The sequence below is a fragment of the Pan paniscus genome, chromosome 10 (genome assembly GCF_029289425.2).
Source record: "Pan paniscus chromosome 10, NHGRI_mPanPan1-v2.0_pri, whole genome shotgun sequence".
Taxonomy (NCBI): domain Eukaryota; kingdom Metazoa; phylum Chordata; class Mammalia; order Primates; family Hominidae; genus Pan; species Pan paniscus.
This window is the reverse complement of record NC_073259.2, coordinates 7,427,970-7,447,814: the sequence shown is the minus strand read 5'-3', so window position 1 is coordinate 7,447,814 and position 19,845 is coordinate 7,427,970. Positions and strand designations below refer to the sequence as shown.

Sequence of the window (19,845 nt, the reverse complement as noted above, 5' to 3'; positions counted from 1 at the left end):
CACCAGACACGCCCACCAGGCACACCCACCAGGCACGCTCTCCAGACACGCCCACCAGACATGCCCACCAGACACGCCCACCAGGCACCCTCACCAGGCATGATCACCATTTTCCTGAGAAGTTCTACAGGATCATAATCTATAACTCACCCTTCAGACCCAGATATTTTAAATGGAGTCTACATGTCTGAAGCCTTGAATGCTGTCTTCGTGGAGAACTTCCAGAGAGACCCAACGTTGACCTGGCAATATTTTGGCAGTGCAACTGGATTCTTCAGGATCTATCCAGGTAAGGACATGGAGTTGCATCTCACCGACCTTCTGGGATTCTTCTCTGGAAATAAGACAATAGGGGCACTGAAGATGGACCCTGGCACTCAGGTCCCCAGTGAATGGGGCTGGTCCTCCTATCCCAAAGCATCTCCAAGCCCACACTTTAGCCCTTCTCACTGCATGATATGCACATATTAAAGGGCTGTGGAATGGATGAATGAATGAATGAATGAAACCATCAAACACCATGAAACCAGTCAATGAATGCCCACATGAAGCTCCTGTCCCCTGAAAAGTACTTTGGGAGATACAAAGAAGGATAAAACAATTCTTTACCTTAAGGACTTTATGTCCCAATTGGAAAAATGAGGCACACTCGTCAAGAGTGTTCAACAGCAATCTGGAAAATGGCACAGGCCACACTCTGTGGCTAGTGGCCAACTTAATAGAGTCCATCAATAAAAATAGAAAACACAGAGCACAAAGTTTCCAAGAGTTCTACCTCTTTTTGATTCCCATTTAAAATAAGTCAGCTCTCCATTTCACCCCAACCCATTTTTATAGTTTAGCATACAGTCCAGGAAGTCTTAAAGTTATCCCACTTTTCTGAAACAGGAAACCAGAAAGGCCCGAGAGGACTCCACTGTGTCCACAGGCTGGAAAGTCAATCTCTCTCTTGGAGTGCAAAGGGAACTCAGAGCTCCTGCAGTTCCCATAGTTGGCATTGTGTTCCTCTGCCAGAATTCACAGCTAGCTATTGTGGCTGTTTCGGTTCTCTGGAGCTTCAATGAATAGGTTTATCCTTCTTCCATGCAGCAGCTCACATGCCCCTCTTGTCTACTCCAGGGTGGAATTCCTGTAAATATTCCTGCCACATCAGGGCTTCCAGAGACACCAACTTATATGTAAACAACACAGTCCAGATGTGAACGCATCAGTCAGTAGAGAGAGGCCATTTCTCACTATTTTGAATTGCACTATTTTTATTGTTGTTGAGTTTTAGGAGTTATCTATATATTCTGAATATTGATCCCTTATCAGATATGTGATTTGCAAATAATTTCTACCATTCTGTGGGCTTCCTTTTTACTCTGTTCATATTGTCTTTTGATGAACAAACTTTTAAATTTTTTCTGAAATCCAATTTGGTTATTTTATCTTTTGTTTTCTATGCATTTGGTGTCATACCCAAGGAATGACTGCCAACTCTAATGTCATAAAGTGTTTCCCCTATGTTTTCTAACAGGAGTTTTATAGTTTTAGGTCTTACATTTCCGTTTTTAGTGAATTTTTGTATATAGTATTTGGTAAGAGTTCAACTTCCCTTTTTTCATGTGGATATACAGTTGCCCCAGCACCATTTGTTGAAAAGACTGCCTTTCTTCCATTGAATGGTCTTGGTACTCTTGTCAAAAATCATTTAATCATATATGTGGGGGTTTATTTCTGGGATTTTTATCCTATTTCATTGGTCTATATACCTTTCTTTATGCCAGTACCATGCTGTTTTGATTACTGTAGCTTTTCAGTAACTTAAAAATCAGGAAGTGTGCCTCCATCAGTTTTTCTTTCCCCTCAAATTGTTTGGGCTATTTGGGGTTTCTTGAGTTCCATATAAATTTTAGAATGAGTTTCTCTTGCTCTTTGAGATTGTAATAGGGATTGCAATGAATCAGTAGACCACCTTGGGCAGTACTGACATCTTAACAATATTAAGTATTTCAGTCCATGAATATGGAATGTGTTTCCATTATTTCTGTCCTTAATTTCTTTCAGCAGTGTTTCATGGTTTTCACTGTACAGGTCTTTCACCTCATTGGTTAAGTTAATTCCTAAATATTTTATTCTTTTTGATGTTATCATAAATAGGATTTTTAAAAATAATTTCTCAGATTGTTCACTGTTAATGTATAGAAATGCAACTGATTTTTGTGTGTTGAGTTTGTCCCCGATACTTTGCTGAATTTATTTATTAGAACTAACGGTTTTTTGTGGAATCTTCAGGGCATTCTACATATGAGTTCATCTGTGAACAGACATAATTTTACTTCTTTCTTTCCAGTTTGAATGCCATTTATTTCTTTTTTATGCCTAATTGCTCTAGCTAAAATTTCCAATATTATGTTGAGTAGAAGCAGCAAAAGTGGACATCCTGGTCTTGTTTTTGATTATAGAGAAAAAGCTTCTAGTCTTTCATCATCGAGTATGATATTTGGGATGTGATTTTCCATATATGATTTTTATATCAGTTTCATTCTATTGCTAGTTTTTTGAATGTTTTTGTCATCAAAGGATGTTGAATTTTGTGAAATGCTTTTTATGCATCCATTGGGATGGCCATAGAATTTTTTCCCTTCATTATGTTAATGTGTATATTACCTTGATCAATTTTCATATGTTGAACCATCCTCGCATTCCAGGAATAAGTCCTATTTGGTTATGGTGTGTAATCCTTTTAATATGCTCCTGAGTTTTGCTTGCTAGTTTTATGTTTTATCCATGCTGCCAATCTCTGTGTTTTGATTGGAAAGTTTAATTCATTTATATTTAAAGTAATTACTGTTGAGGGACTTATTTCCATCATTTTGCTATTTGTTTTCTATAAGCCTTAAGCTTTTTTGTCCATCATTTTCGGCATTACTGTCTTCTTTTATGTTTAGCTGATTTTTTATAGGGAAACATTTAAATTTCTTTCTCATTTCCTTTTATATGTATTCCATAGTTATTTTATTTCTGGTTACTGGAGGGATTACATTTCACATCTTAAAATTATAACATTCTAATTTAGATTTATAACAGCTTAACTTCAATAACATACAAAAACTCAGCTCCTTTACAGCTCCTTATCTACCCACTTTGGTTGTTGATGTCACAAAATTCCTTCTTTATGCATTGTGTGCCCAAAACCACAAACTAATAATTCTGTTTTTTTAATTTTTAATTTTTGTGGCTATATATTATGTGTATATATTTATGGGGTATATGAGATATTTTGATATAGGCATACAATGTGTAATAATCATATCAGGGCAAATGGGATATCCATTGCCTCAAGCATTTATCCTTTGTGTTACAAACAATCCAATTATACTCTTTTAGTTATTTTAAAATGTAAAATTAAATTATTACTAACTATAGTTACCCTGTTGTGCTATCAAATACTAGATCTTATCCATTCTTTCTATTCTTTGTACCCATTAACCATCCCACTTCTCCCCAACCCCATCGCTACCCTTCCCATTCTCTGGTAGCTATTATTCTAATTTTTATCTCTATGGGTTCAGTTGTTTTAATTTTTAGCCCCCACAAAAAAGTGAGACGTGAAGTTTCTTTATGTACCTGACTTATTTCACTTAACATAGTGGCCTCTGGTTCCATTCATGTTGTTACAAATGACAGAATCTCATTCTCTTTATGGCTGAATAGTACTCCATTGTATACATGTACCACATTTTCTTTATCCATTCTTCTAATGTTGATGGACATTTAGATTGTTTACAAATCTTGGCTATTGTAAATAGTGCTGCAGTAAACATGGGAGTGCAGATCTCTCTTCAATATACTGATTTTCTTTCTTTTAGGTAGATACCTAGCAGTGGGATGGCTGGATCACATGGTAGCTCTATTTCTAGTTTTTTGAGGAACCTCAAAACTGTTCTCCATAGTGGTTGTACTAATTTACATTATTATCAACAGTGTATGAGTTTCTCCAAGTCCTTGCCAGCATTTGTAATTGCCTGTTTTTTGGATACAAGCCATTTTAATTGGGGTAAGATGATATCTTATTGTAGTTTTGATTTGTATTTCTCTGATAATCAATGATGTTGAGCATCTTTTTATATACCTGTTTGCCATTTGTCTTTCTTCTTTTGAGACATGTACATTCAGATTTTTTCCCATTTAAAAATCAGATTATTTGATTTTTTTTCCCATCGAGTTGTTTGAGCTTCTTATGTATTCTGGTTGTTAATCCCTTCTCAGATGGATAGGAGTTTGCAAATATTTTCTCCCATTCTGTGCATTGTCTATTTACTTTATTGATTGTTTCTTTCGCTGTGCAGAAGCTTTTTAACTTGATGTGATCCCATTTATCAATGTTTGCTTTGGTTGCATGTGCTCGTGGGGTATTACTCAGGAAATCCTTGCCCAGTTCAATGTCCTGGAGAGTTTCCCCAATGTTTTCTTTTAGTAGTTTCATAGTTTGAGGTCTTAGATTTAAGTATGTAATCCACTTTGATTTGATTTTGGTGTATGGTGAGCGATAGGAGTCTAGTTTCATTCTTTTTCATATGAATATTTAATTTTCCCAGCACCATTTATTGAAGAGACTGTCCTCTCCCCAATGTGTGTACTTGGCACCTTTGTAGAAAATGAGTTCACTGTAGATGTATGGATTCATTTCTGCATTCTCTATTCTATTCCATTGATCTATGTGTCTGTTTTTATGCCAGTGCCATGCTGTTTTGGTTACTATAGCTCTGTAGCATAATTTGAAGTCAGGTAATGTTACTCCTCCAGTTTTGTTCTTTTTGCTCAGGATAACTTTGGCTCTTCTGGGTCTTTTTTGGTTCCATATACATTTTTGAATTGTTTCTTCTATATCTATGAAGAATATCATTGGTATTTTGATAGGGATTGCATTCAATGTGTAGATTGCTTTGGGTAGTATGGACATTTTAACTATATTAATTCTTCCAATCCATGAACATGGAATATCTTTCCATTTTTTGTGTCATCTTCAATTTCTCGCATCAATATTTTATAATTTTCCTTGTAGAGACCTTTCACTTTTTTGGTTAAATTAATTTCCAGGTATTTTATTTTATTTGTGGCTATTGTAAATGGGATTACTTTCTTGATTCTTTTTCAGATTGTTTGCTGCTGGCATATAGAAATGCTACTGATTTTTATATATTGACTTTGTCTTCTGCAACTTTACTGAGTTTGTTTATCAGTTCTAATAGTTTTTTGGTGAAGTCTTTAGGTTTTCCTAATATAAGATCATATTATCTGCAAACAAGGATAATTTTTCTTCCTTTCGAATTTGGAGTCCCTTAATTTTTTTCTCCTGTCTGATTGCTGTGGGTAGGACTTTTAGTACTATGTTGAATAATGAAAGTGGTGAAAGTGGACATCCTTGTCTTGTTCCAGATCTTAGAGGAAAGGTTTTCAGTCTTTCCCCATCTAATATGATACTAGCTGTGGGTCTGTTGTATATGGTTTTTATTATGTTGAGGTATGTTCCTTGTATACCCAGTTTTTTTAGGGGTTTTACCGTGAAGAAATGTTGAATTTTATCAAATGCCTATTCTGCATCAATTGAAATGATCATACAGTTTTTTTCCTTCTTTCTGTTGGTAAGATGTATTATATTGACTGATTTGCATTTGTTGAAACATCTTTGCATGGAATAAATCCCTCTTAGTCATGATGAATGATCTTTTTAATGTATTGCTGTATTCAGTTTGCTAGGTTTTTATTGAGGATTTTTGCATCAATGCTCTTCAGGGATATTAGCCTGTAGGTTTTTTGTTTGGTTGGTTTTTGTTTTGGTATGTCTTTGTTGGGTTTCAGTATCAGGATAATGCTGGCCTTGTGTACTGAGTTTGGAAGTATTTCCTTCTCCTCTATTTTTCATAATAGTTTGAGTAGGATTGGTATCAGTTTCAGTTCTTTTTTAAATTTTTGGTAAAATTCAGCAATTATGAAGCCATCAGGTCCCAGCCTTTTCTTTGCTGAGAGACTTTTTATAATGACTTCAATAGCATTACTTGTTATTGATCTGTTCAGGTTTTGGATTTCTTCATGGTTCAATCTTAGTAGGTTGTATGTGTCTAGGAATTTATTCATTTCTTCTAGGTTTTCCAATTTATTGGCATATATTTGCTCATAGTAGCCTCTAATGATCCTTTGAATTTCTGTGGTATCAGTTGTAATGTCTCCTTTTTCATCTATGATTTTATATATTTAAGTCTTCTTTCTTTTTTTCTTAGTGGAGCTGAAGGTTTGTCGATTTTGTTTATCTTTTTTAAAAACCAACTTTTCATTTCATTGATCTTTGGGTTTTTTTATCATTTCAATTTCACTTATTTCTGTTTGATCTTTATTATTTCTTTTCTTCTACTAACTTTTGGTTTGGTTTGCTTTTGTTTTTCTAGTTCTTCAAGATGTATTGTTAGATTATTTAAAGATTTACTACTTTCTTGATGTAGACACTTAAAGCTACAAACTTCCATCTTAGTACTGCTTTTGCTGTATCCCACAGGTTTTAGTATGTTGTGTTTCCATTATCATTTGTTTCAAGAAATTTTTCAATTTCCTTCTTAATCTCTTCATTGACTAAATGATTATTCTAGAGCATATTGTTTAATTTCCATGTTTCTGTATAGTTTTCAAAATTCCTCTTCTTGTTGAGTTCTAGTTTTATTCCATTGTGATCAGAGAAAATACTTTATGTTATTTCAATTTTTTTGAAATGTTTTAAGACTTATTTTCTGGCCTAAATGTACTCTATCCTTGAGAATGATCCATGTGCTAAAAATAATTTGTATTCTGTAGCCATTGAGGGAAATGTTCTGTAAATACCAATTAAGTCTATTTGGCCCATAGTGCAGATTAAGTATGATGTTTCTTTGTTGATTTTCTCTCTGGATGATTTGTCCAATGCTGAAAATGGGGTGTTGAAGTCTCCAGCTGTTATGTATTGGGGTCTATCTCTCTATTTAGCTCTAATAATATTAGCTTTATATATCTGGGTGCTCCAGTGTGGGGTGCATATATATTTACAATTGTTATATCCTCTTGCTGAATTGACCTGTTTATCATTATCTAATGACATTCAAGGAATGGAATTGCTAGGCCCTAAGATATGTGGGCATTCAACTTTGAAAAGAAAATTCCAAATTGGTTTTCCAAAATACTCACACCAATTATATTCCCACAAGCAATGAATAAGATATCCCATTGATGCACAATTTATCTAACTCTGAATGTTGTTGAAAGTTTTTTGTTGGCCAGGTGCAGTGACTCATGCCTGTAATCCCAGCACTTTGGGAGGTCAAGTCAGGAGGATTGCTTCAGCCCAGGAATTCAAGATCAGCCTGGGCAACATAGTGAGACCTCATCTCCACCAAAAATTTTTTAAAAATGAAAATTAGCCAGTCGTGGTGGTGTGCACCTGTGGTGCTATTCAGGAGACTGAGGTGGGAGGATCACTTGACCCCAGGAGTCTGAGGCTGCAGTGAGCTGTGATCATGTCACTGCACTCCAGCCTGAGTGACAGATCAAGACCTTGTCTCAAAAAAACAATTTTTTATTAATAATTCTTTAGTATAAAATAGTATTTCATAGTGGTCTAGCATTGCATTTCCCTGATCACTCATGAAGTTGAGCATTTCTTTATATGTTATTAGCTGTATATATATCCTCTTTTGTGAAATGCATATTGTCTTCTGCCTACTTAACTATTGAATTTTCTAGTGTTAACCAATCCTTGCATTCCTATGAGAAACCTAACTTGATTATAGTAAATTATCCTTTTATGCATTACTAGATTTGGTTTATTAATATTTTGTTTAGGATTTTTGCTTCTATATTTATAAGTGAAATGGTCCCTTAATTTTTCATTCCTTTACTATCCTTGTTAGGTTTTCAAAATTATACTAGCTTCATAGAATATATTTGGAAGTAGTCCCTCTTTTTCCGGTTTTTGGAAGTATTTGAATAAGATTAGAATGATCTTTTCCTCAAATGCTTGATAGATTTCATCTATAAAGCATATAGGCCTGATGTTTTCTTATGGGAAGATAAAATTACTGCTTTGATTTATTGATCGCTTGTAATGCTAATGTGGCTTTCTATTTCTTAGAATTTGAAGTACTTTTATTTAGAATCTATCCATTTTATCTGACTTTTCAAATTTATTTGTATGAATCTATTATTCTCTTATTATCATCTTTTAAATCTCTGCTGTATCTGTAATTGTGTCCCCTTTTAATTTACAGTATTATGCATTTTTTTCTTTCCAATTCCCCATAGATTTCTCTATTTTGTTAGTCTTGTCAGGAATCATCTTTTGTCTCCATTGACTGCTCTTAACTATTTCTCTATTTTCTATTTCATCTATCTTAGCTCTTTCTTATGTTCTCCTTTCCCTTTCTTTGGGTTTATTTTGTTCCTCCTCCTGACTTCTTAAATGAGACACATAGCTTTAAGTTTTAGCCTCCCTGTATTTCTAAAATAAATGTTAAGTCTACACTATGCCACTAGAAGCTCTGTTTTTGCTGCATCTCACAGGTTTTGATTGGTAGTGAGGTTTTTTAAATTTTATTTTTATTTATGGCAAAATATATATAATATAAACATTTACTATCTTAACCATTTTAAGTGAACTTATTAAAAGTATCACTGATAATAAGTGCATTCTCATTGTTGTGCAACAATCACCACCATCCATCTCCAAAACTCTTTTTATCTTGCAAAACTTTATACTTATTAAACAACAACTCTCCATTCTCTTCTCCCCCCAGCCTCTGGCACCCTCATTCTATGCCAATCTCTATGAATTTAACTATTCTATGTACAACATATAAGTAGAAACATACAGTATTTGTCATTTTGTGATGGGCTTCCTTCACTTAGCATAATGCCCTTAAGGTCCATCCATGTTGTAGCATACGTCAGAATTTCCCTCCTTTTTGAGGCTGAATAATATTTCATTTTGTGTGTATACATATATATGTACACATACACACACACACACACACACACACAGTTGTGGGAATGTAAAAGGATGCAGCCTCTATCACAAGGGTTCCGACTTTTCTAAATCCTTGCCAGCTTGTTATTTTCTGCAGTTTTCTTTTTGTTTAGTTTTTTTTTAGTTTTCCTGGTAGTAGCCATCCTAATGGGTGTGAGGTAGTATCTCATCGCAACTTTGATTTGCATGCCCTTAATGATTAATGACTTTGAACATCTTTTCATGTGCTTATTGGCCATTTGCTCATCTTTGAGAAATATCTGTTCAAGTTCTTGGCTCATTTTTAAATCAGGTGTTGTTGTTGTTGTTGTTGTTGTTGTTGAGTCATAGGAGTTCTTTGTATATTCTGAACATTAACCTCTTGTTGGATTGATGATTTACAAATATTTGCTCCCATTCTATGGGTTGCCTTTTCACTCTCTTGACTGTAGCCTTTGATACATACAGGTTTTTAATTTTGATGTCCAGTCTATCTATTTTTTCTTTTGTTGCCTGTAGTTTTGGTATAGAGGTAGTATTTTAATTATCATTTGCTTCTAAATATTTTGAAATTTCTTTGTGATTTCTTCAATATTTCAGTTATTTAAAAGTGTGTTTTTAAATTTACAAATATGGGAATGTAGATAAATATTTATATTTACATTTTTATTCTAAATGTTTAACTCAGTTGCTTTGTGGTCCAAGAATTTGGTGCATATACTATGTGAAATTAATTTAAATTTATTTTAATGGCCGAGTATGACATCAAGTTTTGTAAATATTCCATATGTGCATGAGAAGAGTATGTATGCTCTCATTGTTGGATGAAATCTTCTATACATGCCATTAGATCAAGCTTGTTAACTGTATTGCTTAAATTTTCTGTATCTTTGCTGATTTTATATTTGCTTGATTCTTATTAACTCCTACAACACTTTTTATTTTAATGTGTATTTTGTCTGATAGTCATAGAGTGACACCAGCATGCTCATGCTTAGTATTTACCTGATATATACTTTTTCCTCTATCCCTTTATTTTCAAACTTTCTGTCATTTTAGCCATATCTGTTGAAAATAGTTTATAGCTTTTACATTTTTATCCAAACTGGCAATCTCCTTTACTAGTTAGCAAGTTAAGCATATTTACATTTATTGTGAACATTGGTATATTTGAATGTGCCATCATCTTATTTTTACTGATACATAATACTTGTACACATTTATGGGAATATGTAATATTTTGTTATATGCACAGAAGGTGTAATGATCAAGTCAGAGTATTTGGGGATGTCCATCACCTGGAGTATTTATCATTTCTATGTGTTGGGAACATTTCAAGTCCTCTCTTCTAACTATTGTGAAATATACAATGCAGTGTTAACTATAGTCACCCTACTCTGCTATCAAATATTAGAGCTCATTCCTTCTATCTAATTGTATGTTCGTGCCCACTAACCTTCCTCTTTATTCCTCCCCCACGCACCCACACACATTTCCCAGACTCTGGTATCTGTCATTCTACTCTCTACCCCCATGAGATCAACTTTTTTAGCTCCCACATATGAACGAGAACACGTAGTGCTTGTCTTGAACTCGTGGCCTCAAGTGATCCTCCTGCCTCAGCCTTCCAAAGTGCTTGGATTACAAGCAAGAGCCACCGCTCCCGGCCCAGTGTTTGTTTTTCTATGCCTGGCTTGTTTCACTTAACACCCTCCAGTTCATCCATGTTGCTGCAAATGGCATTTCATTTTTTTGGCGGCCAAATATTCCATTCTGTGTATATACCACATCTCCTTTATTCATCTCTTGATGGACACTTAGATTCATTTTGTATCTTTGCTATTGTGAATAGTGCTGTGATAAAGATGCCAGTGCAGGTATACCTTTGATAAACAGATTTATTTCCCTTTGGATAAATTCTAGGTAGTGGCATCATATGGTAGTTCTATTTTTAGTTTTTTGAGAAATCACCATATTGTTTTCCATAGTGGCTATACTAATTTACATTCCCACCAATGGCATATGAGTTTCTTTTTCTCTGCATCCTTGCTAGCATCTGTTTTGTGTGTGTGTGTGTGTGTGTGTTTATTAATAGCTATTCTAACTGGGATGAGATGATATATCTTTGTAGTATTGATTTGCATTTCCCTCGTGATTCGTGATATTGAGCATTTTTCATATATCTATTGGCCATTTGTATGTCTTCTTTTGAGAAATGTCTATTCATGTCTTTTGAGAAATGTCTATTCATGTCTTTTGCCCACATTTCAATGGGATTATTTGTTTTGTTTTGTTTTGTTTTTACTGTTGAGTTGTTTGAGTTTCTTAGATAGTCTGGATATTAGTCCCTTGTCAGATGAATAGTTTGCAAATAATTCTCTCATTCAACAGGCTGTCTCCTCATTTTAGATTGTTTCCTTTGCTGTACAGAAGCTTTTTAGCTTAATAGAGTCCCATTTGTTTGTTTTGTTTTTGTTGCCTGTGCTTTTGAGGTCTTATCCATAAAATTTCTGTAGAGACCGATGTTCTTAAGTATTTCCCCTACGTTTTCTTCTAGTAGCTTTATAGTTTGGGGACTTACATTTAAGTCTTTAATCCATTTTGAGTTGATTTTTGTAAATCATGAGAGATAGGGATCCAGTTTTATTCTTCTGCATATGGAAATCCAATTTTCCCAGCACCATTTATTGAACAGATTGTTCTTTTCTTGTTGTATGTTCTTGGTGCCTTCATTGAAAATTAGCTGGCTTGAGGCCAGGCATGGTGGCTCACACTTGTAATCTCATCACTTTAGGAGATCAAGGTGGGAGGATCATGTGAGGCCATGAGTTTGAGGCCAGCCTGAGCAGCATAGTGAGACCCCTATCTCTACAAAAAATTTTAAAATGTAACCATGTGCCATGTGGTGGCACATGGCTATAGTCCTAGCTATTTAGAAGGCTGAGGTGGGAGGATTGCTTGAGCCCAGGAGTTCAAGACTGCAGTGAGTCTTGCACGCCATTGCACTCCAGCCTGGGTGGCAGAGCAAGACCCTACCTCTAAAAACTAATTAATTAAGTAATTAATTTTTAAAAAGAAAATTAGCTGGCTGTAAATATATGGATTTATTTCTGGGTTCTCTATTCTGTTTCATTGGTCTTTGGGTCTGTTTTTATACCAATATCATGCTGTTTGGGTTACTATAGCCTTGAAACATACTTTGAAGTCAGGCAGTGTGATGCCTCCAGCTTTGTTTTTTGTTTTTGTTTATGTTTTTGTTTTTACTCAGGATTGCTTTAGCCATTCTGACTTTTTTTTCCGTTCCATATGAATTTTATGATTTTTTCTACTCTTGTGAAAAATGGCATTGGTATTTTGATAATCATTGCATTAAGTCTGTAGATTGTTTTGGGCAGTATGGTCATTTTAATTATATTAATTATCCCAGTCCATAAACATAAAATCTTTTCATTTGTATCCTCTTCAATTTTTTTCATCAGTTTTGTAGCTTTCCTTATGCAAGTCCTTCACCTTCTTGGTTAAATTTATTCCTAAGTACTTTTTTGGTAGTTACTGTAAATGAGATTGCCTTCTTGATTTCTTTCTCAGCTAGTTCATTATTGGTATATAGAAACACTACTGATTTTTGTATATTGATTTTATATCCTGTAACTGTACTGAATGTATTTATCATACCTAAGAGTTTTTTGGTGGAGTCTTTAGGTTTTTCTAGATATAAGATTATGCCATCTGCAAAGAAGAATAGTTTGACTTCCTCTTTTCCAATTTGGATGCTTTTTATTTCTTTCTCTTGCCTGATTGCTCTGGCAAGGACTTAGAATACTATGTTGAATAGGAGTGGTGAAAGTGGGCATCTTTTTTTTGTTCCAGTTCTTAGAAGAAAGGCTTTCAGCTTTTCCCCATTCAGTATGATGTTACCTGTGGGTTTGTTATATATGACCTTTATTATGTTGAGGTATTTTCCATCTATGCCTAGTTTGCTGCGAGTTTCTAATCATGAAGCAATGCTGAATTTTATTAAGTGCTTTTTCTTCATCTATGAAGATGATTATATGGTTATTGTCTTTCATTCTTTTGATGTCATATATTACTTTTATTGATTTGCATATGTTGAACCATCCTTGCATCCCTAGTATAAATCCCACTTGATCATGGCATATTATTTTTTTGATGTGCTGTTGGATTTGGCTTGCTAGTATTTTGTTGAAGATTTTTTGCATCTATGGTGATCAGAGATACTGGCCTGTAGTCTTCTTTTGTTGTTGTTGTGTCTTTAGCTGGTTTTGATATTAGAGTAATGCTGGCCTCACAGAACAAGTTAGGGAAAATTCCATCCTCTCCAATATTTTGGAATAACTTGAGGATAATTGGTGTTAGTTCTTTGAAAGTTTGGTACAATTTGGCAGTGAGTCTATCTGGTCCTAGATTTTCCTTTGTTGGGAGGCTTTTTTTTACCGGTTCAATTTTATTATGTGTTATTGGTCTGTTCAGGTTTTCTATTTATTTCAGTTCAATCTTGGTAGCTTGTGTGTGTCCAGGAATTTATCCATTTCCTCTAGGTTTTCCAGTTTGTCTTAGTGTATAGTTGCTTATAATGGTCTCTATTTATGTGGTATTCATTGTAATGTATCCTTTTTTCATTTCTGATTTTGTTCATTTGGGTCCTCTCTCTTTGTTCTTGGTTAGTCTAGCTAGCAGTTTATTGGTTTTATCTTTTTTAAAAATCACCTTTTCGTTTTGTTGATCCTTCATAATTTTTTAGTCTCTAGTTTGTTTGTTTCTGTTCCAGTATTTCTTATTTTTTTCCATTCACTAATTTTAGGTTTGGTTTGTTCTTGCTTTTATATTTCCTTGAGGTGTATTATTAGATTGTTAGAAATCTTTCTACTATTTGATGTAAGCACTTATTGCTACAAACTGTCCTCTTTATACTGCTTTTACTGTATCCCACAAGTTTTGGTATATTGTTTTTCAATTTTCATTTGTTTCAAGTAAGTTTTAAATTTCCTCCTTAATTTCTTCCTTGACCCATTGGTCATTCAGGTGCATGTTGCTTAATTTTCATGTATTTGAATAATTTCTAAAATTTCTCTTGTTATTGATTTCTAGTTTTATTCTATTGTAGTCTGAGAAGATACTAAAAATGATTTCAATTATTATTATTATATTTTTTTTGAGATGGAGTTTTGCTCTGTCACCTAGGCTGGAGTGCAGTGGTGTGATCTCTGCTCACTGCATCCTCTGCCTCCTGGGTTTAAGCAATTCTCTGCCTCAGTCTCCCAAGTAGCTGGGATTACAGGCGCCCACCACCATGCGTGGCTAATTTTTTTTGTATTTTTAGTAGAGATGGGGTTTCACCATCTTGGCCAGGCTGATCTTCAACTCCTGACCTCGTGATCCACCCGCCTCAGCCTCCCAAAGTGCCGGGATTAATTTACTGAGACTTGTTTTGTGTCTTAATATATTTTCTGTCCTGGAGAATGTTTCATGTGCTGGTGAGAATAATGTGCATTCTGTGGCTGTCAGATAAAATGTTCTGTACGTGCCTAGGTCCATTTAGTCAAATGTGCAGTTTAAATCCAATTTTTTTGGTAATTTTCTGTCTAAATTATCTACATAATGCTGAGAGTGGGGTGTTTACATTCCAACTATTATTGTATTGGAGTCTGTCTCTCCCTTTAGATCTAATAATATTTGCCACATATATCTGGGTGTTCCAGTGTTGGGTGCACATAGGTTTAGAATTGCCATATATACTCTTGCTAACTTGATCCCTTTGTCATTATATAATGACCTCCTTCATCTCATTTTTCTGTATCTGTTTTTGACTTATAAAGTTTGTTTTATCTAATATAAGTATAGCTACTCCTGTTTGCTTTTGGTTTCTGTTTGCGTGGAATATCTTTTTTCTTCCATTTCATTCTGTATATGTCTTCACAGATGATATGAGTTTCTTCTAGGCAGCATATAGTTGGTTCCTTTTTTTTAAAACCATTCAGCTAATCTATACCTTTTAAATAGAAAGTTTAATCTGTTTACATTCAAGGTTATTATCAATATGTGAGAGCTATTCCTGTCATTGTATTAATTGATTTCTGGCTATTTTAGGTATCCTTTGTTCCTTTCTTTTTCTCTTATTGTTTATCATTCTGGTTTGGTAGTTTTCTGTAGTGGTAACATTTGAGTCCTTACTCTTCCTTATTTGTGTTTGCTCTGCCAGTGAATTTTATACTTTCATGTGTTTTCATGATGGTAGATATTGTCCTTTCTTTTTCAGGACAATTCAAGAATTTCTTGTAGAGCAAGTCTAGTGGTGATGAATTCCCTCAGCTTTTGCTTATCTGGGAAATACTTTATTTCTCCTTTGTTTATAAGGGATAACTTTGCTGGGTATAGTATCCTTGACTAGCAGTTTTTTTCCTTTTCCAATAAATTTGAATATATCATCTCATTCTCTCCTGATCTGAAAGGTTTCTGCTGAGAAATCCACTGCTAGTCTCATGGAAGTTCCCTTGTAAGCAACTAGACAATTTTCCCTTGCTGTTTTTAGAATTCTCTCTTTGTCCTTAACTTTTTACAGTTTGACTACAATGTACTGTGAAGAAGACCTTTTTGAATTATATCTGTTTGGGGATCTATGAGCTTCCTGTGTCCTGATGTCATAATCGCTTGCTAGACTTGGAAAGTTTCCAGCTAGTATTTTGTGAAAAAGACTTTCCATCCTTTTTGTTTCTTTTGCCTTATGGGACACCAAAAATGTGAACATTTGGCCACTTAATGATGTCCTATATGTCACATAGGCTTTGTTTATTCTTTTTTTAAGGAAAATTTTTGTCTGAGTTACTTCAAAAGACCTGTCTTCGAGTTCTGAAATTCTTTCTTCTGCTTGATCTAGTCTATTGTTAACGTTTACAAATGTATTTTGTATTTCATTTAATGAATTCTTCAGTTTCAGAATTTCTGTTTGGTTCTTTGTAATGATATCTATCTTCTTAGCAAATTTCTTAATCATATCCTGAGTTTTTTTATTTCTTTGCATTGCTTTTCTGTATTCTCTTGTATCTCACGGAGCTTCTTTAATATTATTTTAAATTCATTTTCTGGTATTATATAAATTTTTTTTATTGGAATCTGTTGCTGAAGAATTATTGTGTTCTTTGGAGGTGTCGTATTTCCTTGCTTTTTCATATTTCTTGTGTCCTTACATTGATATCTGTGCATCTGGTGTAATAGTTGCATCTTCCCATTTTTAAAATTTGCTTTTATATGGGAGGACTTTTTCCTAAAGCTGTATCTATGGTGTTGGTTGGGTAGGACATTTTGACTTTGATCTTAGACACCTGCAGTAGTGTAGTCTCAATATGATTTCTTCAGCTATAAACAGCGTCTGTGGTGTCTGTGATTTCCTCAGTGGCTTAGGGTGGCATTGTTAGTGGAGGCTGTGGTGAAGTTTTTCTGGGGACAAGGATGCCAGGTGATCCTGTCCTTGGGCCCCAGTTGTGGCAGTGGGCTGAGCATGCATGTCCTTGGGTCCCAGGGAGGTGTATACTGGCACTGGTGTTAGTGGGTCCAGACAGGCCAATTCTTGGGCCTCCAGGTGGCTTGCTCAGGGGACAGTAGTAGTAGCGGTGGGCCAGGCTGTTGGGCAGGCTTTCAGTCCCCAGAGAAGTGGGTGTGGCAAAGGTGATGTAATCATTAGCAGTGGTGGGGCAACCCTCTGCCTCCAAAGTGGTCTGTGCTGCTCTTGGCAGTGGCTGCAATGAGCTGGGCAGTTCAGTCCCCAGGACTGTGGGTGACATGTAAGGGTGGGTACAACCTATGGTGGTACCAGGAAGTTGAGTGGCCCTGAACTCAGGACCCTGGGAGAAGTTCTCAGGTGCCAATGGTGGTAGAGTGGGCTGGGCAGTTCCCAGGCCCCAGACAGAATACTGGCACTGGGTGGGGGGAACACAGAGCCAGGTCAGGTGGACCTGTCCCAATGCCCTCTGCTGGGGCATGCAGACACTGGCTGTGGTAGGCAAGGGTGGGGTGATCCCTTGGCCCCTGGTGGAATGCTCGGGTTGGGGCAGCAGTGGATGTGTGGCAGCCCTGCTATTGGGGAGGGTGAGGTTGCTTTCAGTGGCAGCAGCCAGATGCAGGCAGCTGACGAATGCTTGCTTCACTTGTGTTTCATCCCTGTTGGCAGCAGCCCACAGTGCAATGGCTGTACATGGAGGATTTTGTCTTCAGGGTGCATGAAAATTTGTGGTGATTTCACTGCCAAGGGCAGTGGGGTTATTGCCAATAGCTCACGCTTCAGCCCTGGTGGCAGCATCCAGCCATGGTGGTGGCTGTGGGAAGGAAATGTTAGTGGTTCTCCAGGGATATGAAGATCCAGAAGCTGTTGGGCCCCCAGGCAGGACGCAGTCTGGTGGAGTCTGGACTCTTGATATTGTGCTGTGCTGCAGGTGCTTAGGGATCTGGGGGTGTATGAGATCCAGTGTGAGCTCCCTCTCTGGAGCAATGCCCTCACCGAGGCTCCAGGCAGCTCCCTATGTTAGTCTTAAGGCCTACAAGAGTCTAGAGGCTCTCCTGCGGCTAGGATTGCAGGAATCCATGGTGGGAATGTGGACTGCTGGGGGTCTCTCACTTATCCTTTCATTGCATTGAGCAACCTGGAGAGGCTCCCAGCCAATCCTGGCCAAGCAGGGTGACTTGCTTCCGTCTCCTTCCTTGCTTTAGGTGTTTCCTGTCACTTCTCTGTTGAATTCCAATGTTCTCTCTTGGATGATCTATTTGAAGTGTGATTATCTACCTGCTATTTTTGTCCTTCTTTGTGGAGGAGGAAAGTACCAGATGCCTCTAGTCAGCCATCTTGAAGTCTATTATCTTATTTTTTAAATTTTTACTTGTCCTGGTGTTTTTATATTTTCTTTTTCTCCTTTTTTCCTTTTTAAATACTTAACATTTAAAAAATAAATTTCCCCAATATAACTTTTTTTCTCTCTAGCACTTTAGAACTTGTCCCCTTGTTTTTATTCTTTCAGTTATTACCCCTGAAGTCTTATCAGGCATATTTAATACAGTAACATTTTAAGATTAAGCTGGGAACCTGGTTTGCACCTATAGTTCCAGCTACTGGCGGAGGGGAGGGGGCGGCTGAGGAAGGATGTTCCCTTACCCAGGAGTTCAGGATCATCCTGGGCAATATAGCAGGATCCCATCTCTAAAAATAAAAAATTAAAATTAAATAATATTTTTGCTCTCTTCTTAGTCAGCAAAGGCCTTTAGAACCTTTGTGCTTCCATCTCTTTATTCTAGACTTCCATTCTATTGTCAATATTTCAAATTTTTCATCCCCACAAATCAGACACACAAGTATTGTTATTTGATATAAACATCACTTACTTGGAATTAATGACTTATTTACCATTTTATTTGTTCACCATTCCCTCATGCATGTCAGGATGTTTTTCCCATATCATTCCCCTTCTTCTTAAAGTAAGTCCTCCAGAAGTTCCTTTACAGTGGGGACTTCAGTATAAACTGCTTTAGATTGTGTTTATCTACAAATGTTTCCTTTTATCCTCATTCTTGAATGATAGTTTTGCTGACAAAGCAATTCTAAATCAATAATTCTATTCTCTCAACATCTTAAAACTGTTTATTCACTGTCTTCTGGCTTTCATTGATGTTGGGAAAATCTACCAGTTTAACTGCTCTTCCTTTGTAGGTGTCATGGGCTTTCTGGCTGCCTTCGTGGTATTTGTTTATTTATTTGCCTTCGAAGTTCTGCAGTTCCACTACTATGTGTCTATATGTGGATATCTTTTTATTCATGCTGTTTGGGATACACTGTGCTTCCTAGATCTGTGGAATTGGATTTTTAATCAGTTCTAGAATATTTGCCAATATCATCTCTTTAACCATCACCTTTCCTCCATGCTCTCCCTTTTCTCTTTCTGTGACTCCAATCAGATGTGTATTAAACCTCATTCCAGCCTCAGTAGAACTCTGGATACATCCACAAATGTATGCATTTTCTTTTTACCCATGAATAAAGCACTATCCATTTAATTTATTTTTTTCAACCTATACATTTTTTCATCTCTGAAAGCTTCATATTTGCAAGGCTGTTTCTTCATTCCTGGTCATTTCTTGTATGTTCTTTGTATTATGTGTTCTTCTCATACCAACCTAGTTTGTGTTTGGTATTTGGCCATTCCAACATCTGTAATTCTTGAGAAGCTATATCCAGCTCTTGAGGTAGCTCTTGAGTCTGCTGCCTCCCACTAATAGGGGTCTGCTCCTTGTGTATTTGGCGATCTTTGCTTGTGAGGCCATGCTGCTTGTCCTCTTCAGAGTCCAGTGGGTCTGAGTTGGGAATCCACAAGAAAATTCGCTTCTGTTTCCACCTGGACTTGAGGGTACCCTCATCCAGGACCTCCAAAGTCCTCTTCGAAGATTTTGGTTAAGAGCCAGTAATCTCAGACTCAGCTTCTCCTCCTCATTGCTGTTCTAAGGATCAAATTCCCCATGACCATGTTGCTGTAAGAATGCGGCCTCAGGAAAGCCCCACCTCCCATGACTGCCTGCAAGACTAGGTCAGACCAGTGGTACTCAAGCTCCCATCACACCACACTCCCATGTCTCTGCTTCCCACCTTCAAGGCTTTGGGTGCTAGCTGACCTCACACATATGCCTCATGCCTGGGGCTCTGTTCTCATTTGTTTGGTTTTGAGAGCATGGTCTCTGACAACCTCTCCTACCTTTGAGATGCCAGCAATGCCTCAAAGGGTGTATGCCATCTGAAGTCTAACCACTGTGGAGTAGGAAGGGCCCTTGGAGCTTCTAGA

The 19,845-nt window shown here is 36.3% G+C and overlaps 1 protein-coding gene across 2 annotated transcripts in view; it reads left to right on the top strand.

Moving 5' to 3' along the window:
- The window catches only part of CACNA2D4 (calcium voltage-gated channel auxiliary subunit alpha2delta 4), a 123,753-nt gene that overhangs the window by 10,870 nt on the left and 93,038 nt on the right, over positions 1 to 19,845 (top strand). For both annotated transcript variants that reach the window (XM_055095248.1, XM_063593284.1), the window contains exon 6: positions 158 to 289. In XM_055095248.1, the coding sequence (XP_054951223.1) occupies positions 158 to 289 (132 nt within the window). The remainder of the gene's footprint in view (positions 1 to 157; positions 290 to 19,845) is intronic.